The sequence below is a fragment of the Telopea speciosissima genome, chromosome 1 (assembly GCF_018873765.1).
Source record: "Telopea speciosissima isolate NSW1024214 ecotype Mountain lineage chromosome 1, Tspe_v1, whole genome shotgun sequence".
Lineage (NCBI taxonomy): Eukaryota > Viridiplantae > Streptophyta > Magnoliopsida > Proteales > Proteaceae > Telopea > Telopea speciosissima.
Window position 1 is genome coordinate 22,960,108 of NC_057916.1, and position 26,113 is coordinate 22,986,220.

At 40.8% G+C, this 26,113-nt stretch overlaps 2 protein-coding genes across 2 annotated transcripts; one reads left to right on the top strand and one right to left on the bottom strand.

Moving 5' to 3' along the window:
• Nucleotides 1-3,310: 3,310 nt before the first annotated feature.
• Nucleotides 3,311-5,161, top strand: LOC122671211 (ethylene-responsive transcription factor ERF024). The gene is made up of 3 exons (XM_043868349.1): nt 3,311-3,347; nt 4,287-4,368; nt 4,573-5,161. Exons 1-3 carry the CDS (start codon nt 3,311-3,313, stop codon nt 5,159-5,161), a joined length of 708 nt encoding a protein of 235 aa, XP_043724284.1.
• A 13,907-nt stretch (nt 5,162-19,068) lies between these two features.
• LOC122645047 (dehydration-responsive element-binding protein 1F-like) lies at nt 19,069-19,933 on the bottom strand. Its single transcript, XM_043838401.1, is given in 2 exon segments — nt 19,069-19,259; nt 19,262-19,933. Coding segments are annotated over 2 exon segments (795 nt in total). The 5' UTR covers nt 19,884-19,933; the 3' UTR covers nt 19,069-19,086.
• Nucleotides 19,934-26,113: the final 6,180 nt, after the last annotated feature.

Here is a 26,113-nt window from a genome sequence, read left to right on the forward strand (position 1 = left end):
TTTTCTAAGAGAAATGAACTTAACTTGTCCAACCAAGCCTGCGGTGCCTGTTTTAATCCATACAATGATTTGCGTAGCTTGCAAACATGAGTTGGGAATAAAGGATCAATAAATCCCGATGGCTGCTTCATGTAAACATCTTCTTTGAGATCGCCATGTAAGAAAGCATTTGGCACATCCAATTGCCGGACTGACCAGCCCTTAGTTATGGCAATGGCGAGTACCAACCGAATTGTGGTTGGTTTGATAACTTGACTGAAGGTTTCGTTGTAATCGATCCCTTCCTGTTGACTGTAACCCTTGGCAACCAGACGTGCCTTGTACCGGTCAAGTGTTCCATCTGCTTTTCGCTTTGTGCGAAAGACCCACTGACACCCTACCACATTCATATCATTGCGTTGTGGCACAAGCATCCAAGTTCCAATATGCATGAATGCATTGAATTCATTTGCCATTGCTTCACGTCACTATGGAATTTTATTTGCAGCGCCAAAACTTGTTGGTTCAAGAAGTTGTTGAATCGGGGCTACTAAATATACCTTGGGGCTTGGGTCGAATGGTGCCATCTCTTGTGCGAGTTACCATTGGGTGATGTGGTGTGGGCTCAGAGAACAAAATACTCTCATCATTGATTTGGTTGGAACTTGCACTGTGATTTTCAGGAGATGGGGCTGGTAACTCGACATAGAGATCAATGGTTTGGTGGGGTGATGAAGTGGAGTTAATTGATTGAGTGGTAGTTGGCTGAGGAGAAGGAGGTGTAGATGATGGTGCTGGGTGGTGTGCGGGTGGATTTTCTTGGGGCATCCATTGTAAGATGGGTGGTGGGCCGAGAATAGATGTTTGTGAGTGTTGTTAGAATGAAGCAAGTGACACTATTTCAAAAGGAAATTTGGTCTCATCAAAGACAACATGGCGAGAGATAATGGGAGCTCTTTTCCTTTGATCATAACATATGTAGCCCCGATGTCGGCTGCTGTAACCGAGAAAAATATGCATAGTAGACCTGGGCTCCAATTTATTGTGATTGTAAGGTCTCAAAAGCAGGTAGCAAGCACACCCAAAAATTCTCAGGGTGTCATATTGAGGGTAAACACCATGTAATTTGAAGACTGGAGACTGATGTGCCATTATTGGTGTGGGCATCCTATTTATGAGAAAGACAGCAGTGGAGAAAGCATAATGCCAAAATGTTCGAGGAACAGAATAGTGTGCCATGAACAGACCCGTCTCAACAATATGCCTGTGTCTTCTTTCCACTGCCCCATTTTGCTCATGGGTATGTGGGCATGAGAGTCGATGCTCTATTCCCATTTCAGTGAGATATTTTGAGATTGACCGGAATTCGCCTCCCCAATCACTGTGGAATCTTTTAATTTTAACGTCAAACATGTTCTCCACCCGAATTTTGAATTTCCGAAAAACAATGAGAGCTTCAGATTTTAAAGTAAGAGGATAGAGCCAAATATATTTTCTAAAATCATCAATACAACTAATATAATACCGATGCTCATCTATTGAAGTTATAGGGGAGGGGCCCCACAAGTCCAAGTGAATTAAATCAAGAGGTGCATTTGAAAATCTAAGGGATGGGGGAAATGGTAGCTTATGGCTTTTCCCTTGTTGACAAGCATCACAAACCACAAATTCTTTTTCAGAAGTAACAGGAAGTTGAAATTTATTTAAAACAGAGCGAACAGTTCTAAGAGCTGGATGGCCCATTCTATAGTGCCATTGATTTATTGAAGCACGTTCTCCAAGATGTGCAGACGGTCCATTATTCTTGGCATTGTTATTTAGCACAATTTGATAGAGGCCATCTCTAGTTTGGCCCTGCAGCAGACATTTCCCTGTTCGCCGGTCCTTCACATACACACAAGATGGGTGAAACTCAAATAGGACGTTGTTGTCCTTAGTAAACTGAGAGATAGACTGGTGGTGTTTCCTACACCCTCTCACAGGGCACCGTGAGATGACGCTTCTGCCCGCTGGGTAGATACCCAAGCGTGCTGACCCATTGGAGAGCGTATTCCTTATTTTTACTTATCCAAAAATTAGGAAAAAAAATTCTCATTCTCAATAGTAATTGTTTCTCACTATGCAAACTTATAATGTATTGAAGGTGCTAACAATAATAGTTAGAAAGTATAATGGCATATTATCATAGCATCTTATGATTGTCTCAGCAAGCTTTGGGTGCAGGGAGACTAAAGTCTAAACAACAGATACTGAAGCAGAGTCTATCCCATTCTTCGCCGCCATTCGAGTGTGATAAAAAAAACTGAGATCTATTTTTTCACCCAGAAGATGCATTCGTGAAATTAACACCATCTAATCTACTTTCTTAGTGAAGGTATAGCAATTAAGTAGGTTTGGGTTGAAGCCTAGAATTAATGAATTAGTGTATAATTCATGAATTCAATTGTATTTGTATCAAACTTTGGAAATATGTATTGATTGTTATATTTTTCAATTCAATGATACATTTGCCCAAAAAAAAGAGAGTTAAAATTCAATTATACAATAAGAAATGTTTTTTTTTTTTTTTTTGCTTTAGTATATATTATTTCATACCTTTAAGGTATTTATGGTCAGTGATATATTTATGTGTAAGGTTATTATAAATAAATACAAATATTAAAATTTTCAATATTAGGTATAATGCCAAAATTTTCTAATGTCTCTTAGTTCATCATGCTATCAAACCCTAATTATTATTACATAAGAAAAAAGGAGGTTTTTATTTTTTGTGATTAACAAGGAGCTTGTAATTCTCTCTATGTCTAATTTTGATTAGTTTTTCTCCATACTATTTTTTTTAATATAAGAGAAAAATCTACAAACAAAGAAAGATCAAGTAGTTTTCTATCATCCAGGGTGAAGAGAGAATCTTTTCACCTCTCTTCGCCAATGGTGATGTTACAATGTTACACTAGGATTGGACTCTGGTTCATCATCATTAACTCCCACCTCATACTGTTCATAGTTCAAATATCCTTTTCCAGTGCAATCAAATGGGCAACTTAAACAGTTTTCTAGTTTCTTACTTGAAGACAGTAGGAGAGTGTATTGCCCACGACAAGGGGTGAAATTATATGACTGCCTACACCCCCATGAAAAGCAAAAATCCCACCCCCTTATGCCAACCCAAGCTCTCATTGGCACCACATGTAAGGGGCACGCTCCCCTACAGAGAACCGCTGACCCATAAATTAAATCCCAGCACTCCAAGATATATAACACCGAATTTTTATCTCCTACAATTCTGACATCCTCCAATTCCCCTACAAGGCCTCACATGGGAGCTGAAATGACCACTTACCCACTGCCTGGACACATTTCCCAAGGTAGTGGGTAAGTGGTCATTTCCCTCCCATGTGAGGGATTGTAGGGAATTGGTGGGTGTCAGAATTGTAGGTGATAATGATCTTGTATTATTTTTTCAATCTATTGAAGCAAGGATGCAGATCGTCTACGGCGCAGTTGCCCATCCTACTTGTGCTACACAGATATAGGGCCACGCACAAAGACCGCTTTACCCCCACTCGGGCAAGGCATTCGGGCAGGGATAAGGCGGTCTTTGCGTGTGGCCATGTGTCTACGCAGCACAGGCAGCTGCACCGTAGACGATCCAAATTCTTGAAGCAAACCTAATTTATTTAAGAAGACTAGAAGGCACAGAACGGCCATGGAACATTAAACATCAAAGGTATGTAGTAGTAGTACTAGTAGTAACAACCCGTCGGGTTTTGGATTTTCACGACTCCACTACGGATCGTGATCCTCTACTGCCGAGCTGCCCGGTAGGACCGTGCAGCCTAGACACAGTGAGGCACGCAATGATCGCCTTACCCCCCCCCCCCCACCACTCGGGCAAGACTTTTGGGCAGGGGCAAGGCGATCACTGCACGCCTCACTGTGTCTGGGCTGCACGGTCCTGCCGGGCAGCTCGGCAATAGAGGATCTGGATTGCTCTACTACGCATCAAACCCGTGTTGGGATGCCATGTCGACACCCTGCACGCTCCACCCGATATCTGTCAAAAGGCCCAAACCCTACGTCACAGTATCATAGTCCAGCCCCAGCCCCAGCAATGCCAGCATAAAGGAAGATCGAAGCGTGGTGGATCCTTACCCTAATATCATGGGTTATCCAATATCCATATGAGACTAAAAAAAACCCGATCCATTAATTGTCCCTCTCTAATCGAGTTGCCCTTAATGGGTTGATAGCTGTAAGAACTAACTATATTCTTCTTAACTTAGCTTCTTGTTCTTTTTTCTTAGCTGCTCTGGTGTTCGAGTTGGCAATCACAAGGAGTATCCCTCATCTCTCCCTGCCTTACAGAATGCAGTTCAGCTCCAACTGGTTTGCATTACAAACTCTCTTCTCTCTTATGTCCTCTCTGCCGCCTGCAATTAATAATGGACTATATAACACCTTCAATTTGCTGCTCTTCAATCTCACCAAATTCCCGGCCGCCATTCCATCCTCACTACTCTTTTAATTACTCACTCTCCCAAACCCAAAAAAAAGAAAAGAAATGAAGCACTCTCAATCTCAATCTGACAGCAGCAGCAGCAGTGACATTACTGCTAAGGCTGCCTCCGCCGCCGGGCGCCACCCAGTTTACCGTGGAGTGCGGCGGCGGAGCAGTGGGAAATGGGTATCTGAAATCAGAGAACCCAAGAAGCCAAATCGAATCTGGCTTGGTTCATTCCCAACCCCAGAAATGGCTGCTGTTGCTTACGATGTTGCGGCACTTGCACTGAAAGGTCGTGATGCAGAGCTAAACTTCCCAGCTTCTGCATCATTCTTACCAGTTCCAGCTTCAACTTCCCCACGTGACATCCAAACAGCTGCTGCCAGTGCTGCTGCGGCTACCGGTGCTGCGACTGATTCCCTACTAGAGTCAAGGGGGGGACACAGCAAGGGTAGTAGGGAAGAAACCCACCAGCTGAACAATTTAGGATTATTAGATGCTCATCCTCCGGTTGTTAATGCTGAGTACATGGACGAGGAAATGATCTTTGACATGCCAAACATTCTAGTGAATATGGCTGAAGGGATGCTTCTCAGCCCTCCTCGCTTGGACTTGGCTTCTGTTGACGATGCTGATAACAACGCAGGCGATCACAACAACCTCTGGCATTACCCTTAAATAATCAATTATACTCTTTACAGAGCTATATGATATAATTATGTACTAATATTATTATGGCTACCTACCTACCTATCTCTCTCTCTCTCCCTCTGAAGTCTATATATGAAACCTAAAACTGGAAGCTTTACTTACTGAAGCCTTACTGTACGTGGTTGCTCCTGCCCTTGCCTGTATTGTTGCACCCTGCTTCTCTTGTGAAATTCTAATAAGCAGTAGTACTTAATAGAATATCTTAATTAAGATTTCACTCTCTGTGCGTCTTAGAAATCACAATTCATCCTTCCATATATCTATCCTGCAACAATAAAGTGACTTCTTCAATCTCTTTCTTTCTGGGCTTCATTCTGACATAAACTGATGAATTGAAGTTCTATATAAGTAGTAGCACTTCTAAGGCAAACCCAGATCGAATTAAAGCTCACAATTAAACCCCCCCAAGGTTTCTAAACTAACAATAATGAAATGGCCGGGAGAAGCTAGGTGAGGATGGAAGGAAAGAGGCGGTTGATCTGAATTTGGTGAATTGAAAGGGGAAGAAGAGGGATATAGAGTAAAGCAAGTTGAGAGGGATGTGTTAGTCAATAAGAATTATGAAGAAGTTGATGGGTGGGTGTGGTTTCCTTTTGAAGTTTAACCCTGCGGATTTATATTTTATATTATCACTAGATTAAACCATTGAATGGGCTTGACTCATCTGATCATCCAATCATGAGTGATGACAAGGGATCTTTCCAACAAACACCTCAGCTGGGGCCCATACCCTTAGTTGACGTATTATTTTCAGTGACTTGGACACTCCACATCTGCCTCTCGGATCTCCGGCCCTCTGTTTAAGAATGGGTTTAATTGGTCAGTATAATGCGTTTCGTGGATGCTGATTCCTTATCTTCCATTGATATGATATGTCTCCCATGTCCACTTCTCTCGTTTGCATGGTTTTATTGCACCGTATCGCCATGGATCGGCCGTGTTGGACAGTTTTGCCCTTACTTTTCTTTAACCATTAGGGTTTTTGACTAGTTTACCCATGATCCCTACCATATAGCCTATACAGGATTGGCCAAGTGTCAGCCTATACATGTCCCATACCTAAATCCATGCCCCGTTTGTAAAAAGAGGTAGGAAACGTTGTGGGGTCCATATATACGATTGAGCTCCTCTTCAGGGAGCCCAGTGCTCAAGGAGGGCCCAGTGGGGCATCCAACTGTTGGGCTATTCCACACACATCCCAAAGGCTGATTGGGCGTGTGCCGAGATGTGTGTGACACAGCCCAACCCTTGGATGTCCCTCTGGGTACTCCTTGGGCGTTGAGGGAGCCGGATCCCCATATGTAACGGGGCCAAGGGGGATAAAGCTAAGAAAAAAAAGGATAGTAAAGAATATGATGGGGGATGTGGTGGAAAAATAAAATAATAGGAAAAACAATGCTACTTGGTCGCGTGGCTCATGCGCCTAGACACAGGAGCACAGGAAAGTACTGTCTTGTCCCCATGAAATCAAAATCAACATCTATGTTGATGCCCCTGCGTGCACTCTCAGTGACCCCAGGCTAGTGTAGACTCTATACAAACAGACAAAGATCTCTTTCCCTGAAATAATAATATAATTCATATCTTTACCTTTCCTACAAAATCCTAAAAGAAATGTGGGGTCATATAATTCCCTTGCCACAGTAGCAGACAAAACATTTAATGTACGTATATTGTATGTTACTTTATCACTCCATGCAAACAAATAACTTTGGTTTTCAAGATTTTATAGAGAACTTTTAAAGTATCCCACCCTTTTATTCTCACCCCATTTTTTCCATCAAACAAATAGGACCCTTGGCTTTGAAGTTCTTTATCAACGCGAGTGCGGTGGGGACAAAAAGGGCAATCTGAACTATGAAACTAAAATGGGAAAGATTTCTCTGAAACATAACCTAAGGGGTATCCAATGCTTACCCACACAAGTCTTTTTTATTAATTAATTAGGCAAGAGATTGCTACCTGGTCACCTCGTGGCCCCTACACTAGTGCAGGGTGAATGAGAACACGCGCAGGGGAATGAATATGGATGAGACTTTTTCATTTCACGGGGCGAGGTGGTAAGTTCCCACACTTCTATGTCTATGTGCAGGCTCCACGCGACCAAACAGTGTTCTTTTTCGTATATTTTTAAAGAGAAAATATTATAAATTGTTCTTATGTGAGTTGGCATAGGAAACATCTTAGTTTTAGAGAAACTTTTCCCAACAAAATATATACCAAAATTAAGTTTACTGTTTTCATTTTTCCAACAGTAATTTAGATACTCTAGTGCATGCTTATAACTTGAGGGTGGGCCTTGATGCAACGATAAGGTAGCTCCATTGTGACCAAGTGAATCATGGGTTTGAATCTGGAAACATCTTCTCTTTGAAAGCAAGGGTAAGGTTGAGTACATTATGATTCTCCTCAGACACCGCAGTGGCAGGAGCCTCATGCACTGGTACGCCCTTTTTATTGTATGCTTATAATTTATAGAGAGGAGTTTTTTTAACAAATGACATAAAAGAACGTACCAATAAAGTGTGGTGGAACAATTTCATATATGAGAGGACAACAAGATCATTTCATATGAGGAGGAGGGAGATGGAGAGAGGGTGCTACCATATAACCAGATACCCTCCCTTAGGGTTGAGAAATTTTTTTCCCTAATTTGTATTACCTTCCATTAATGGTTAGCCTGATTTGGCCACCCAGATTGTTAGATAGATAAGCTTAAAACATCATGGTTGACAATTGTCATGTGTCAATTCATTATGGATCATGGCTCCGGATATAGTTGAATTTTCCCTGATCTTTTGAATGGTTCAATATATTCTTTCCAATATACTGAAAATCTATTAAGATTTTATGTGGATGGGGATCCTACTTCGACAATCAAATTATCTATCATGTCCTAATGTATCCACTATCCACATCATCACCTGGTCATTTTTTTTTTATAAAATTCCAAATTTTATTTAATGTGAATATTACTTTGGAAATTAGTTGATAAAGCCAGATCTTTTCAAAGCATTTAAACTCTTGACGAAACAAGTGGCCTAAAAAATCCAGGCTTTGGACGATGTTGCACACCCCCCCCCCCCCTTTCAATCCCAGCTCGAACATGCTTGAACCTGCATAATTTCACAACTGTCATAATTTATTTGGAGGTAGGGAAAGTAAACTTATGCTGTGTTTACTATGTATTCTTGGAATATATTTTTGGTCAATAATACAGTCCAAACACGACCTTAATTTTAAAAATTCCACTATACGATTTCCAACGCTTTAAGATTAGGGATGGAAGACTAAGGCCCAAAAATGCATAGTTATCTCAAAAGGCGGCAATCCCAATACTTTTGTTATTTCGAAAACGTGGCATTATTTATTTGTACTCAAACTTTTTTATGTGTTTTTATGGGTAGAGATATTATGCCCTCTCCCCTCCCCCACCCCAACTAATTTTTTCACTGTCGATCCAGTAGGGCACCCTACGAGGTAGGACCCCACACTAGTAATGATTGACTATTAAACGTGTTGGGCTGTTTAATAGTTGGGCTTGGTCCGGGCTGGGATTTAACAGATCGGGCTTAGTCAGGCCTGCCAGGCCAGGTTTGGAATTGACTTCCCTACATAAGAGTCTGTTTCATGTCATGCATTATGTTTAGTTGTTAGTGTGTTAGCACTTAGTAATTATTTTGTCTTTGTGGATCAATAGGAGAGTAGTGGAAGGATGGAGTGCGAGTCATGGTGGGCTGTACGTGGAAGAAGTGTTAATAGTTTGGATACAATAGGGAAGTGGTTGTGGTTAGGGTTGCAACAGGGTTGGGTTGGGCCGGATTTTTTAAAACCCCAGCCCAATCCTGAGTCCCCTTAGCTGAGCCCAATCCTAGCCTGACCTTGACTCAAAGACTAAAAAATACAACCTGACCTGCCCTCAGGGTTGGGCCATGAAAAGGGCCTATTACCTTTACTAAAATAGAAAAGAAAAAAAAAATTGAAAGAGAGGATAAAATTAATTCCAAGATGAGGAACAATCATCACATCCTTAACCCTTTAAGTATATAGGGAAGAAGAACGCTGACTGGTTGCATTGCCCCTCATTAGATGGGGGCCAATTGTATCAACTTGGGGGCAATGAGGGAACGCATAGGGACATTGACCAGGGGTTTTTCATTTTTATGGGGGGATCATTTCAGGGGGTGATGTTTGGGCAGGGGCCATATCCCTCCATATAATAATTTTTTTCCTAAGTGTATTTGGGAAAAAGAATGCTACTGATGCCCTTCATTGGGGTTCATGCGTTCTCATGGACCCCATGTATCTAAGCCGGAAGGGGGCAACCTTAATTACCAAACTTGGCCCCACCCATTAGGTAGTATATATGCAACAAATTTTCTGGTAGCATACAACATAAATATGAACAAAAATAATAATAAAATTTGCCAACACATAGAGAGAGAGAGAGAGAGAGAGAGAGAGAGAGTTCTGAATTCTGATAAGAAAATACATTGAAGAAAATAAAAGATATGTTTGAAGTGTACCTCAATCGATTTGTGGGAAATGATTAATACAACATTACCAAAAAAAAAAAGGAAAAAAGAAAAAAGCAAAAAGATTAATACAATTTGATAACTAATAAATGGAATGAATGGAATATATAAAATCCTTGTATTATGCACAGCTAGGGTAGCCTTAATTATGTTGTGTATCAGACCATATGATGCCATGGGTACGTAGTTGGAGTCTTGCAGATCGAGTCGTTCTTCGTCGATCTGCTGCTGCTTCTTTCTAATGAGCCTTTCTTGTTGTAGATGATGATGATCCCTTGACATCTTGTGGACCCCCACCTCCAATTTCAAAAGTCTTTATTTTGAAACGTTGAGGAGGGGTGCGAGGTGAATCGAAGCTCAAGCTTCTCTGTAAGACCCCAGCAGCTTTCTCCTCGTTCCACTTCAACTCCTGCTTTAAGATTCTGGAGATTTTCTTGTTACCCAATTTGACAAAAGCTTTCCTCCTTTTGGTATTATCCGCTTGGCCTTCTAATTCCGTGTTCTGCTTCTTTTTCTTCTTCTTCATCTTCTCTGACGACAAATAATAATGGTCATCCTGTTGAAATTTGGAAAAAAGCTTCTTGCATAACCCTTCGCTCTCCCTGTACAGATCCCTCAATGACTCCAACACAACTTTGAGTTGCGCATCTATCTCATCTACTACATCACTATCTTCCTCTTCTTCTTCTTCTTCTTCTTCTTCTTCTTCTTCTTCTGAAGAGTCCTTTGTTGGGAAGTTAGGTTTAGATTGCCAAGGCAGATCAACAGGTGTATGCTCCTCCTCCTCCTCCTCCTCAGATGGACAATCTGCTACCGTCGATCTTCTAGTTTCTTTTGTGTTCATCATCATCATCATCTTCTCTGCTTGATCAGGCAGCTCCGACATGTTTGTTTGGTACAGTTTCCTGTTTCTATTGGGGTTTCTTTACGTTCTTGCGTTTGGTTATTTATAGAAGCCAGAGAGAGAGAGAGAGAGACGGAGTAATCGTAGAAGTTTCTGGAAGAAGAAGATCAGATTTACGTGTGTTGTCAGACAGAGTCCAAAAGAGGAATCATTAAAATGGATATTCCAATTTATGACTCCAAATTAACGTGTAAATCGTAATCCATCCAATCCAATCCAATCCAATCCCCATTACGGAGAAGAGATTCCCAAAGCTTTACGGCAAATATACCAAGACAGATTATGCTCTTTCATTTAGAAGAAGTATCTACGATCGATCTTCATATACTGTCTGACTTTTCTAATTTCAAATATGCACCTGAGAGAACCAACCACCCAGGTTTCCTTCCTTGGAGAGGGGGAAATTGACCCCACCCCCAATCACCAGCTTAATTCTCTTTCTATATTATTTTATTTTTCTTTTACGGGAACCTGAGAGGAGAAAAATTCTCTTACGGCGGCCTAGCTGCTCTGATCTGAGTAATCAAAGTTTGTTTTCTGCATAAATTAATAAAAATCAAAGGTTACATTTAATATTAACTTCGATCTTGAATTGGTAAGGAGAGGAAGAATTGAAGAAACAAAAATTGATAGAGTCAGACTAGTGAGATAGGAAAATCAACTGTAACCTGTGGTACGTGTAAAACAGGATGGATTGGCTTCTAAACGTAAGGGTATCAATTTGGGATAAGAATTGGGAACTTTCTACAGATCTAAACCAATCTAATGAGATAGCAGTACTCTTTTACTATTCACATCTGGTTAGCTTCTGAGCTAATTCAAGAAGTTTTCTAAAATCGGTTTTTCGAATACGGATTTTGTAAATGAATACGAATATGAATCTCGAATACAAAATTTCAATTATCCATTTACATCCTTAGCTATTTGCATTGAGCATAGGAGAATTATAAAAAAAGACAAAAACTAGACTGGGTTGATGTTGAAGGACTAAAGCCAATACCCTCTAAAGTTGATGTTGGAGGGTCCAATTTGAAATTATATAGATGTCCTCATGAAATTAATTTCTTGTTTAATTACATGTAATATGCCCCCACGATAGTTCCCGCATACCCATTTTTCAAATATGAATTCCCCCTAAGGACGCAAAGAATAAAGGGGAAAGCAATAGCTCAGTTTCAAACAAAGAATTGGCATAAACTAGCTTCTAATAAGGGAATGATAGTTTAGGAGAAAAACAAGAACCTGAAACGATATAGGAAACGAATGGAAATCGCAAATAAACTATCACACGATGCAAACACAGAGATTTACGTGGTTCGGACAATTTTCTGTATCCACGGTGAGATGAGATCTGTTTCATTATCATGGAGAATAAGATTATAGACGCTCGTCCTCATAACTCTCTTGGATTACAGAGAAAACCATCTCACTATAAATATATAATGAAACCCTACATAGGTAAGTATTACCGAATTACCCATGTTACCTCTTAACGACCCTTCAGAATCAACCCACATATGTGAGCGACGGAATACAAGACATTGTACCCCCCTACAAGTCGGAAAAGGGAATTTATTTTGAAAATGGATTAAACCAAAAATTGGGGTGGCAGGGAGCAGCCCAGCGTGTGTTTCATCGGCCCTGGGCCGTAAGCTTCCATAGAAGGCCCAGATTGGCTTGTTCTGTGATTCCAATTCTCGGCCTGTCTTGGTGGGCTACGGCGTAGACCTTCCACTAGGCCCAGCTTGGATTGCTCTGTGATCCCAATTCCCAATTCTCGGCCTGTTTTAGTGGGCTAGGGCCTTGACCTTCCACAGCAGGCCCAGCCGGCCCAACATATAGCCAACCCCTTTGCAGAACCAAGGCCATTGATATTTTTCTATAGGTAGGGATGTAAACGAATAGCCGAAATCCGTTTCCTTATCCGTGTCCGTATCCATTTAGCACTATCCGAATCCGTCCGAAAGCTAAACGGATACGGATACGGATAAACTATAGCTATCCGGAAAGCTATATTTACATGTAAACGGATAAAATATCCGATCCGTATCCATGTCCGTATCCGTTTAGCACTATCCGAATCCGTCCAAAAGCTAATCGGATGCGGATGCGGATATAGCACTATCCAAGCCGAATCCGATCCGTTTACATCCCTAGACTGTAGGTAGAAATAATGTCCACTAGCAAGGCGTGAGGTTTTAAATGACAGAATCATGAAGGAAGATTGGTGATGAACTGATAAACCGAAAATTCCTTTTTCGTTTTCACTTTCATTAAAATAATTAGCGAAAACTAAAGGCAAACCACAGCTTGATTAGAAAGTTGGTAATCAATCTAATTAATCAGGCTGGAATTCTCAATCCAATTGGAACGGAATCAAACCTTAATTCTGCAACAGCACGGGGCCAATGGATGTATGCAGCGGGGCCATCGATTGGGGAGATTTTTCATTTTGTCAAGTGGTGGGTAGGGGTGTAAATGAATAGTCAAAATCCGTTTCCGTATTCGTATCCATATCCGCTTAGCACTATCCGAATCCGTCCGAAACTTAAACAGTTATGGATATGGATAGGCTATAGCTATCCGAAAAGCTATATTTACATGTAAACAGATAAAATATTCGATCCGTATCCATGTCCGTATCCGTTTAGCACTATCCGAATCCGTCCGAAAGCTAATCGGATGCAGATCCGGATATAGAACTATCCGAGCTGCATCCGATCCGTGTACATCCCTAGTGGTGGGGCAGTCATTTCAGGGGGGTTGTACCTAGGCGCAGGCCGCATGCGACCAGGCATCGTTCTTTTCCCTATTTAATTTTTGGGAGAGAGAATGTTATTTGGGCCAATGAATGTATGTGGCTGAGGCATCGACTGAGGAGATTTTTTATTTAGTCAGGTGGTGGGGCAGTCATTTCAGGGGGGTTGTGTCTAGGAGCAGGTTGCACGCGACCAGGCATCGTTCTTTTCCCTGTTTAATTTTTGGGAGGGAGAATGTTGCTTGGTCACGTGCCCCTCTGCGTTAGCACGGGGCCAATGGGACCGTTAACCCAGACATCTAACATAGGGGTGGGGTGGTCATTTCACCAGCCTAGTGTCTGGGCGTAGGGACGTGCAATCAAGCAACACTTTTTACCCTTAATTTTTATGGAAAAAGAACGTTGGTTTGTCGTGTGGTCCTTGTGCCCAAACACAAGAGTGCACGAAATTACCACCCTATCTGCATAAAATTAAATATCTAATCCATATTGATGCCTCTGTGCATTCTCATTGGCCCCATATTGGTGTAAGGGTCATAAGACTAGACAATGTTCTCTTGCCTAAATTTTATTCATCCAAATATCTAGTTTTTTTATAGCTGTGATCCCATGTGAGATATTCGGATAGAATTATTGTAAAACTTTTAGAATAATTGTTTCTTCTGCATGATTCATGCAGTGAAGAAGAGGCTATGAATGTTCCCAGGTGAAATCCGTGGAAGCTAAGAAATCCTGAATTGGACGGCCCACCAGTTATTGAAAGAAACCATCCATTGAAATCACCACATCATCATCTTTCTAGATGGTAATAGAATTATCAATCAAGTATTTGGTCACGGGTCAGATTCTAGACTCAATTTCAATTCAGCAAATAATTTTTTTTAGATTTTCAATTCTTCATGCATTAGCATACACATTTCAGAGTCCTATGAATCTAGATTTTCAATGCTTTATTTTTTTCACTGGATCAATTCCAGTTGATTGAAACAGGTCTCCAGACCTAAGGTGTGATCTCAAAATTTGAATCCTATTTTAACATTTTACATGATAGACTTTTGAACCAACTAGATTTGTTGCTGACCATACAGAAATAGGCGAGAAGGTTAGAGTTGGCTGATGAACCAAGAGTTTTATTTTGATGGTCACATCACCAGTGGACAAGGTATGTTTACTTAAAAAAGAAAACTTTTGCCTAAAAGGATTTATACTTCAAGTGTTCACTGTTTTATACAATAAAATAAAATGGAATTGAGTTTCCTATTGATTGTGTAGTATACGTAGTGGCTCCCTATGTCTCTCCTTCTCTCCTCCCACAATTGAAGGCAGATATGTCGTTTCATAGGAGTGAGGACTAAGATAGATATAGGGAAGTTCTGGGCAAGAGATTGTTGCCTGGTCGTGGTCCCTGCACCTGCACAGGGGCTAATGAGAGTTGTGCGCATGAGAATTTACATGAATGAGATTTTTGATATCATGAGGGTAGGACGGTAATTTTGTACTCTCCTGTGTATGGACTCTGGGCATAGATTCCACTAAAAATAGGGAAAAAGAAAGTTGTCTGGTCGAGTGGAACCTGTGCCCAGACATAAGAGCACGCAAAAGTACCTCCCTCTCCCCCCCCCCCATGAAATCAATAATCGCATCTATTGATGCTCCTATGTGTGTCTCATTGACCCCACGCTAGTGCATGCGAAACAACTAAACAATGATCTCTTGTACAAATACTTTATTTTATTTTACTTTTGGGAAAAGGAACGCCACCACCCCAATCGTATGTTGTGGTGTGTAACTGTGCCTAGTCACAATAGGGTGTGAAATGACCAATACACCCTGCCTTTCCATGGGGGTGGGGCAGTCATTTCACGCCCAACCGTGTCTGGGCGTAGGTACATGCCACAGCACGCCACCTGCGTTCTTTCTCCCTTTACTTGTTTATATTGCATGTGGCAGATAGTCCCTAATTCCGGCGTTCACTCCCCTCCACTCCACTCCACTCCACTCCACTCCACTGAAGGGTCGTTGGAAGAAGTTTCTCCTCCTCCTGGTCCTTCTTCCTTGTTCTTTACCAACTACAGAACTTTTGCAAAAATAACTTTCGGTGGCAGTAGGAAGAAGGCGGCTTAAATTAGGAATTATTCTCAACGCCAGGCACACGGTTAAGCCACATATTTGGGTGTACGTCTTTTTGGCAAACCCATTCCTTTGGCCGGTCGGAGGTTGTGTGGTGGTTGTTGATCACAACTGTGAAGTGTCAAGTGTGACACGTACACACTCTTCCGTGCTCAATTTCACTCCTCTACTTCCGCCGGCCCTGACTGCAATGTGTATCCCACACAAAGCAAAGCGGAATGTACCATCTTACCCTTCGCTTGGGCAAAGCATCCATGCTACAAGCTTTCTCTTTGGAATTTTTTTTTTTTTTTTTTTTTTAATTTTTGGAGACAGGAGGGGTATCCGACTTTACGCCGACTAAATCCCCCCTGGGTTCGTACATGACCCCCATGCCACGCACGAACCGGGAACTTCTGGGCCCTAGTGAACCTTAGGCGGGTGGTCCCAGGAAATTATCCAACGACGAAGGTTTGATCACGAGACCACGCTCTTTGGAAATTTTGGAAGGAACTTTTCACAATCTTCCCACTTAAAAGTTAACTAGGGGAATTAAGGGCTCTCTCTCTGGATAATTTTTTTTTTTTATTTTTTTTTATTTTTTTTTATTTTTTTTTGTCTCATCAATTCAATTCCCAACGAGTATGAATTATATGAATCCTAACAACCAAGCAATTGAATTCTCTCATGTGATTCTTTTCTTTTGATTAAAATAAGACTTGCGAGGTAGAGACTCTTCTGCTAGATAATCTTAAAGGTCAATATTTTAATTTTATGGCGATTCAAACTCTTATTATTACCAGAGTTGAAAACTAGGTTTTGACTCAGATCGAATGAAAAGAAAAAAGCACATTAAATCTAGTAAGGAATCATGAAGACTCATTCAGGTTTAAGAAATGATTAAATTAGGTCCGAGTTTTTATTGACTCGATGTTTTTGCTTGAATCGTGTAAAAATGAAACTTAGGGTTGCAATAACTTCGGGTTGGGCCAGATTGACCTTGATTAGCTCTGACCATGGGGCGTGACAACTATGTTGTTATATTTCTTCCTTTTTTGTTTGACTATTTTATCTCATATCAAGTTGTTTCGCAATTTTAATGTCTGGTAGGCTCACCTTTTAGATAAAGTATTTTAACCGTATGGTTGAAATTAGGGGTGCAAGTTTGGCCCGGATGGCCCGAATCTGCCCTGAGCCCAAACAGGGTCTAGGTTGAGATACCTTAGCCCTGAGGGCGGGTCAGGGTTAGGAATTTCTGGCCCTGAGTCAGGGCCGGGCCGGGTCAGGGTTGAGGCCTCGGGTTGAGCCCAGCCCGGCCCAACCCGACCCTGTCTTCTATTTTTTGTTTTTGTTTTTATTCTTTCTTCTTTCTTTTCTTCTTCTTCTTCTTCTTCTTCCCTGCCTGGCAAGCCATTGCATTTTCCTTTCCCAGCCTAACCAGCCCATTCATCTCCCTTTCCTAGCTTGGCCAGCCCATACATCTCCCTTTCCCAACTTGGCCAGCCCATGCATCTCTATTCCCCCCCCCCCATGGCTAGGGCCAATCAGGGTTAGCCCGGCCCGACCCTGAGGGCAGGTCAAGGTTGGATTTTTCTGGCCCTAAGTCAGGGCCGGGTTGGGCCTGGGCCCAGCTAAGGGGACTCAAGGTTAGGCTGGGGTTTTAAAAGGCTCGACCCAACCCGATCCTGTTGTATGAATCCACAAGAAATCAGCCGATTTCAAATTATCATAGTGACAAATCAACCAGAAGTATCTTTAAGAGATGTATAGGCTGGGCCGGGGAGAAGAAGAAGATAGGGCAAGGCTCAGTCTAAGCCTCTAAGGCCTCAACCCAGGTCTATCCCGACCCTGACTCAGGGCTAGATATTCCCAACCCTGACCCGCCCTTAGGGCTAGGGTATCTCAGCCTAGGCCCTATTCGGCTCAGGGTGGGCCGATCGGGCTATCCAATTATGGTCAATCTCATTGATTCTTGTAACCTACAAGTTGTAGAGGTTCTGAGGCATCATCCTTGTTGTAGACCTCTCATGTCATGACAGCCTCATCTCGACGGAAGCCACAACAAGTGTTGTAACCAACCATTGGCGACCAGACCATGGTTCAAGTGTTTCGACCTTCTTCTAAAATGGGGAATAATAATGACCCTAGATAAGTGAATGAACCCTTCTCCAGAGAAAGAAAAGTTATCCCCTATGTAATTATCAGAAGCTGATATGTTTTATTTACACATTTTTCCGAGTAAACATGTAAAAAATGACATGATATGATTTATCTTGAATATATATATATAATGTTAATTAAAAGAATAAAAAATAATTAGGGTAGCATAAACATTTATGTTGGCATTGTTGGGAGAGTTCAATTCCGGGTAAGAGAAAAACGATTGCAGCGAAGTAGGCCGGGTAGCATCTAAAACTGATCCCTCATCACCTTGTCAAGACATATACCTATTTACACCCTATTTTCGGTCTATTTCGGTCAATAGACAAATAGACCGAAATCTATTTCTATCAAGACTGACTTGTTAGTAAGTCACCGGAAAACAGTCAATGATCGAAAATGGCCAATTCGGTCAGAAACGGTCAATGACCGAAAACGGTCAGAAAAAGATCAAGGACCCAAAACGGTCAGTGATTGAAAACGGTCAATGATCGATAAACAGTCAGCGACTGACGAACGGTCAGCAAGATGGTTACAACAAGCTCTCAAAGAAGTGGGTAGTTGTGAAACTACCTCTCAAAGAACAATTACCTCTCAAAGAAGTGGATAGTTATAAAACTACCTGGTAACTACAGAAACCACTTGAGGATGCTTATAAAAGGAAAAATTCAAAACAAAGGAAGTGATCTACAAATCAAATCAAACAAGTCTTTATTTTTATCTTTTATTTTCTTTTATTCTTAGTTGTAAATGGCTTCTGTTCTTTTCCTTGAAAGAACATGTTGGGGTTACTCTCCAATAGTACTATCAGATGCGCAGTGATGCATCCTTCCAAGTCAAATTGAAGACCTCTGCAGTCCTTCATTTTACCAAAGATGTATTTGGAAAGAAAATTAATTTGATTACTTCTTTTTATTGTTCTTCGCATTGCAATCTTTGCATTTCTTTTTGAAAAGTCCTTGGATTACCAAGGCACTTGTAGAACCCACTCTTTAATTCAATCACTTTATGGAATAGTTTCCACATCCAACAACGGTCTCTAGACTGAAGAAATTTGGGGGAAACAATATCTCTGTTACCAATCCCAAATGCATGAAGAGTTGAAGATGATGATCTCTCTTACTGGGCCAGCTGCTAGCTCCATTAAGTAAAGTAATTACAGACAACATAACATAACCGCTTCTCCTTACCTTATCATCTTCTTTGTCGATCTTCGGAATCAGAGGGATCGAGATGTTGAGTCAGCACTGTGTACATGAGTCGTGTATGGGAATCCTCGATCTAACGTTTAATTTCCTCAATCAAAATAGCCAAATCACCCTTCCACGTGGCAAAACTTACATTCTCGTCCAGGAAAATCTCTAGACGTGCCCGTGGAGAGATAATACTTTAGCAGCAGTTTGTTTATAATTAGTCACTCACTCACTCAGTCAGTCCACAAGGAGAAGTCCATGTGGTGATCCACGTCATCCCAGTTGAATCTTTGCGGTTCCATTGATGGCGGTGTTAGCAGCATCCCTTCGGCCATGCTGTCCAGCAGACCTGGCATATTAAACAACGCCTCCTCGTCTATGAACCTCTCCTCGTCGTCGTCGTCGTCGTCGTCGTAATCGACGCTGCTGGTGCGGTCGTTGTTGCTGAAGTTTCCAGATTTCCACCCTTCTCTCGCTCTTCTACACGTTGTGTCAACTCATCAGGAGCAACAGCAAGGTTCGTAAACGACAAGGATGAAGAGGAAGACGAGGGAGAGCAGGTGGTGAAGGTGGTGGTGGTGGTGTCGGTGGAGGCAGGACGGAATGACTCGGCAGCCTGGAGAGCTGCCATCTGTATATCCTTAGGGGATGATGACTTCGCACGTGGGAGAAGCCATGCGGAATCAGGGAAGTTGAGAGCTGCGGACTTCCCTCTGAGGGCGAGAGCAGCGACGTCGTAAGCCCTGGCGGCCATGTCGGGGGAAGGGAAGGTACCCAGCCATATGCGAGACTTCTTGTTGGGCTCCCTCACCTCGCACACCCACTTCCCTCTGTTCCTCTCCCTCACCCCTCTGAAGATCGGGTGCCTCGTCTCCTTGAACTTCTTCCTCCCTGCCTTCCTCTTCTGGGTCACCATCGTGGAATTGGTATTGGTATTGGTATTGGTCGGTGCCGCCACTGGCACTTGCTCTTCCGACAGCGATGGAGAAGAAGACGATGCCGATGATTCTTGATCTTCATATATCTCCATAAATTTTGGGAATGAATTATACAAGGGGTTCTCCAATGCTCAGAGAATCAGATATTTACTCTGTGAGAGCTGAGAGAGAGAGGGTCAGAGTCAGAGTACAGACCTGCAGTTACTACTCGATATAGAAAGATGAGCAAGTAAGGCTATGCGTTTAGAAAAGCAGTTTGGGTTATAAAAGGGTAGAAAACCGTCCGCGACTACCACGCGCGAAATGGAACACAATTGGGGTATTCAATGTTCCCACGTGGATTAATATGGTTTACCATACTTTTTTTTTTTTTTTTTCTAATTGAAAGTTTACGTATCTCACGTGTGAGAAAATGCACACGTCAGTTGGCATAGATAAGCACAAGAGTGGCAAACATATGCATCCAAACACAAGCGCATGAAATTATCACCTTGCCCTTTGATAATAAAAATTTGTATCCATGTTGATGCCCATGTGCCATGTGGTCTCATTGGCCTCTGTGCGATGGTGTAGGTGCCACACAACCAAGAAATGACTACTTGCCCAAACACACATACCCAAACCTTCACCCCCAAAAAAAAATTTGGGAGAAAGAATGCTATTCGATTGTGCGCTTTGTGTGACTCCCACATTTAAACACACAAGGTGCCTTGATCGCCTGAAAATGATCGTCTTTCCCCCATGTAAAGGCGGAGTTCTTAGGCAGTCAAGGCGCCTCATGGGAGCCACACAAAATGCACGATCGGGTAACATTCTATTTCCCCTCAAAAAACAAAAAATATAAAGCATAATCACAAAAATACCACTAGTCAACGGCCACTTATGATGATCCATCCACCTTACCGTTAAACCTACACACAACCCCAACCCCCAAAAAAGAACACAGACACACACAAAAGAGAAAATCACAATAAACGTTACCTGACCACCAAATCATCATAAGTGAAATGAAATATTATTTTTACCCCTTATTTGGTGAGGATTCATGTGTGTGGAATCCAATGTTTCATGTTTAGAATAGGAATTTCAAAATCACAGCTGAATCATTTAAAATGGAATCGATAAACCGATTTAATAAATAGTTCGACCCTGGTTTTAAATATAAAACCCTTTATTCAATGGTTAGGTATTAAATCATTAAATCGAAGTTTGCCAATTGTGTATACCATTCTTACCCCAAAAAAATTGTGTATACCATTTTATCGAAAATGATCCGAACTGTTTAATAAGTAATTTAATCACCATTTATGTAACTATTATCTCTCCTATCTGCGTCTCGTTTTTTCGAGTTACAGAGGCACAAAATCGAGACTAAAATCATTTAAGAACCGTTTATAAACCTATTACTTTAAACCAATAACAAAATTGAGACCAACAAAGCCATTTAAACCATGAAACCAAAACCATTTGCAATCTGGGAAATCGAAACCATTTAATAATTGATCTTGGTTTCACAAACTGAAACCATTTAATAAATGATCGATTTTGATTTCTAGCTACTACACTCTGAAATCATTTAGACCTTTAACATACTTTAGGTAAGGTTTAGTATGCATTCTAGGTAGATTTTGCATTCTCAAATTATAAATATTGTTGTTTGTATCGTCTAAGAATGCGAAATCGACCTAGAATGCAAACCAAACACAACCTTAGTTTGTATGGAATAACTAACGAACGTTATTCGGCTAGCAAACCCCACTTCTATGAAATAAAATGTATCTCTCAATTTTTAATAATCCAAATTTTACAAAGAAATTTGTTTTTACATTTTTTATTGTTTTATTTTTTGACACTTAGTAAATTTGGATTAGACTCAAATTTAAGTAAAAAAGAAGTAAAGGTGGAGCTTAAAATTTTTGTCCCCCCTAGAATGTCATGTGATATATGAACGTAGGTGAAGTTGCAACAAGGTTTAAGTCCAATCATCTTACATATGCTGGCTAAAATTTTTTTCGAAAAGAAGAACATGTTTGGCATGATTACCAACTGATGTATATGTGTTAGTCATGTTTGGCATGATTCTGATCTTATCCATAAAAATCGCATATCCCTCTCCTTTTTCCTTGAAGCCTCCTATGCTAATCTTTTTATAAGAGTGGTGGGTGGGTACCCACCCAGTCTCTATCTCTACTCTCTCACCACTCTGACATAGATCGGATTATCCTGCCCCGGATTGGCCTCCTCTCTTTTGATGGTTGGGCTGTGCTGTACACATCTCGATGGTTGACTGAACACATGCCGAGATGTCTGTGGCACAGTCCAGTCGTCGAATGCCTCATTGGATACTCATTGGGCGATGCCCTCCAAGAAGAGGAGCCCAATCCATCTGCCCCTCTGTTATACAAGGCAAGACTGTAAGACTAATCTGTAACACGGTAATAGAAAAATACCTATTAGTAGCACCGAGACACGAATCAGAGAGGAGAACTCTGAACAACACAAACAGGAACAAGCACGAACAGGGTGAGTTGAGTCGTATCTAACAGATACTCTCCTTAAGGTTTTAGATGCCCCACTTCTGCAAACTGGGTTGACCTTGCACCTAGCCTTCCAAGATGAAACAACTCCTAAACGTATAGGTTTGCAGTATCTGATACGAATACTGTAGGATTCCAAAAGCTATACTATCACTCTGTTTATAAGAAAATGCAATAAGGTAAAACTATCTCTGGAATGAACAATTGCAGAGACAGAAAACGAAATCTGTTGTCTGTTGAAAATGGCAGGTAAGACATGGTATTTGTAGTGCTGGAGTACCTTTTCATGAAGGGATATATCCATATGAATACAGGTGACCTACATATAGGGAGCAACTCTTCCAAGGGAGGTGTGACAGTACGTATTTCCTTCACGTACAGGGAGGAAGTGTATCTATTGGTATACGTGTACATCGTATATGAATAGACATGTAAGGTTCAACCGTATAGATGTACCATGGGTGAACCAAACCAAGTTTTAAAATGAATGAAATTAAAATTCAAAAGTGCAAACTTTCTACTATCTAAAAAGAAGGTTTTGCCCACACCCATACCCCGACCATAACCCCGGTCCGGTTCGACTCGGCGTACGATTCAAAAACACCCCAAGGACCCCCACACACTAGAGAGAAGGGTGACTACCTCTCCAAAAGGCTCACACTTTAAGAAATCAACCATATATGTATACCACTCAAATTATTTTCTCACAACCAATGTGGGATTCATGAGCTCAATATTGCCTCTTGCACACAAAAGTGCATAACAAATTCAAACCAAAAAATGGAGGGAAGTAAAAATGAGGGAATGAACAAAAAACACTTTTTGAAACTTTGACTCACTTTGACTGTAAAAGTACTTTTAGAAATAATAATGCAACACCCTCCCATCAGGGTTTTAGTAATCGGTATCGGTATGGGTATCAGTATCGATACCGATTAGATTTACCCTTGATTTCTTCAAAAAATTAGATTTTTTTTAAAATGTTTTTACCTTTGTTAATTTGTATCAATCCAAAGATATGGGATCGGTCATCGGCCGATTAAAGCGGTCCCGATATGGATTTCTCAAACAATGCTCCGACGGATGGGCTATGCCGCACACATCTCGATGACTAACTGGGCAAATGCCGAGATGTCTATGACACAGCCCAACCGTTGGATGCCTCATTGGGCATTCATTGGGCGATGCCCTCCAAGGAAAGGAGCCCAATCCCTCTACCCCTCCCATCAAGGTTTTAGTAATCGGTATTGGTATTGGTATCATCATCGATACCGATTAGATTTGTCCTCGATTTCATAAAAAAAATTAGATTTTTTTTAAAGATTTTTACCTTTGTTTGTATCAATCCAAAGATATGGGATAGGTCATCGGTCGATTAAAGCGATCCCGATATGGACTTCTCAAACAATGCTCCCATCGCACCCCTCCCATTGGACAAGGCTACCACTTACCTGGAGTTGGTGGTGTGCCCAACGGCCAACCCTCTTCCATCATTAGGCTTGTCAAACGGTACGGTTTTGTGCACGGTTTGATGAGCACATTTATGTGTGAAATCTTAGGGCATAAAACATACATTTTACCATATTGGACAGAGTTACTCTGCTTTCTTGTGCGTTTCGTGTTTTAGGTGAATTCTTGTGAAAATGGAGGAGATGATGCTAAGGAAATGTTTTTAAGGTGTTTAAAGGTGTTAATGGCTTGGATGCGTAGCCCATCGAGTCAGCTTCGCAACGGTTTAAACGGCACATGATTCGAGTTGAAACGAAGAAGTTATGGCCGCTTGAACGAAACACGAAAATGGTCTATAGGGGTTTATTTGTAATTATTGACAGTCGGCTGGGGACAAAGTGAAGCGAAATTTCAGATTGCAGGGACCTTAACAGAATTATTAGAAGTTACATTTTCTTGTACCCGAAAGATTCCATTTGGAGGGCTCGGACAGTCCAACTTCAACTTGAGATATCTTGGGCTCCGAACTCCAAATTGGACGAAATTTGGGTCTATTTTGGGTGATTTTTCGCAAGGAACACAATGGTGAGGCCTATATAAGCCCCATGCTCCACGTTTCCTGAAGGACAGAATGGGTATTTTATTTATTCTCAAGAAATCCTAGTCATCACCACCTCTCTCTCTCCTCCAACTTCTCAAGGGCACTTCCGGAATTCTACTTGAGATAGACTTCTTTGAAAAATATTCTCTTACCTATGGAAAGTTGAAAAATCAAAGACTTTGATTTTATGCTGAGAAGATATCTACTGTTAAAAGAAAGACTTGTTAGAATTAAGTTTACTTTCTCGAAATGTAGGCTGCTATAAACAATCTTTTCTTCTTCTTCTTTCTATTTTTTTCTTTTTCTTAGGATTCAAGGCATTGTAAAGAGGAAGGAGAAGAGAATATTCTCTTTTCTTAGGGAATATTTCTCCTACACTTCCCTCTTCTCCCTTCTCTTCTCTCCCTCCTATAAATACCCTTCGCTCTTTGGGTCAGAAGTAAGTTAGTTTTTAAGCGGTTTTAGTTAGTTTCTAGTTCAATTTTAATTCAGTTTTTAGTGTAATTTTTATTTCATTCACTTAGTGAAATTTTCTTCTTTTTCTATTTGTGGCTTAAGTTCTTAGTTTTGAATTCAAGTTCTTAGTTTTGATTTCATAAGTCTAGTTTAATGGTTGTAATAGTTTTAGTTTAAAGCTTCCTAGCTAAGTTCCATGTTGATGACAAGATATGGAGATTTAGAAGAGGAAGCATGGTGAGTTTATTCCAAGTATTCAAGCACATCAAGGTATCTCATTCTCTAAACCCTTAATCTCATTCTCCCTTTCCTCTATCTCTCTGTATCTTCTTCTTCTTCTCCTCTATTTCTTTTATTTTTTTATATATTGTGGTATGTGGATGCACTTTTATTCCCTTTTTTTTTTTTTATGTGATTATGAAGTGTTTGTTTTTGTTATTCCTTTCAATTCGCTTTAGTTTGATAGGTTAGATGCTCACGTGTTGGGACGCCAATTTAATCCCTTAATTTTGTTAGATGCTTATGAGTTAGGATGCATTAATTTTCATTAATTTAATTAGTTTAATTTAACACTTTAATTTGGTTCACTTTGCATTACTTTTAAGTTAGTTAAATAGAGTGGCATATATCTCTCGTGTTCATTCGTAGCTACGATTGACCGCACGCTATGTATTATTTTAACTCAAACAGTACCAAAAATAGGTATCCAATACCGATATCGTACCGTACCATTTAAGAACCCTATTTTCAATACCGCAATCGTATCGCTACGGTACGATTTTGGTACGGTATGAAAATGATATATGTACGGTACAAAAATAGTATAAATTTGATTTTTATAAACGGTATATATATGAAAATGGTATATATATGGTACAAAAATGGTATGCATATGGTACGAAAATGGTAGTTTCATTTTTACATGTTTACACCTCAAAACGGTATTGTTGCGGTAAAACGGTATGATTTCGATACATACCGACAGTATCACCGTAAAACCATTACCATACCGTGATCGTGGTCAATATTGTTTGACCATACCATATGATTTTACACGGACATTTCGATTTCGTATATTGTGGTTCGGTTCCAAATTGACACCCTTATCCATCATACTCTCTGACTATAAATTGAGATTTCAAATAGATATGCCGATACCTAGCCAATACTAAATCTGTATTACCAAGGTTTTGACTTTTGAGGGACAAAATAGTAAAATAAATAAATATATATATATATAATCATCAGATCCGACAAATACAGCCGATATCAGTTTTGG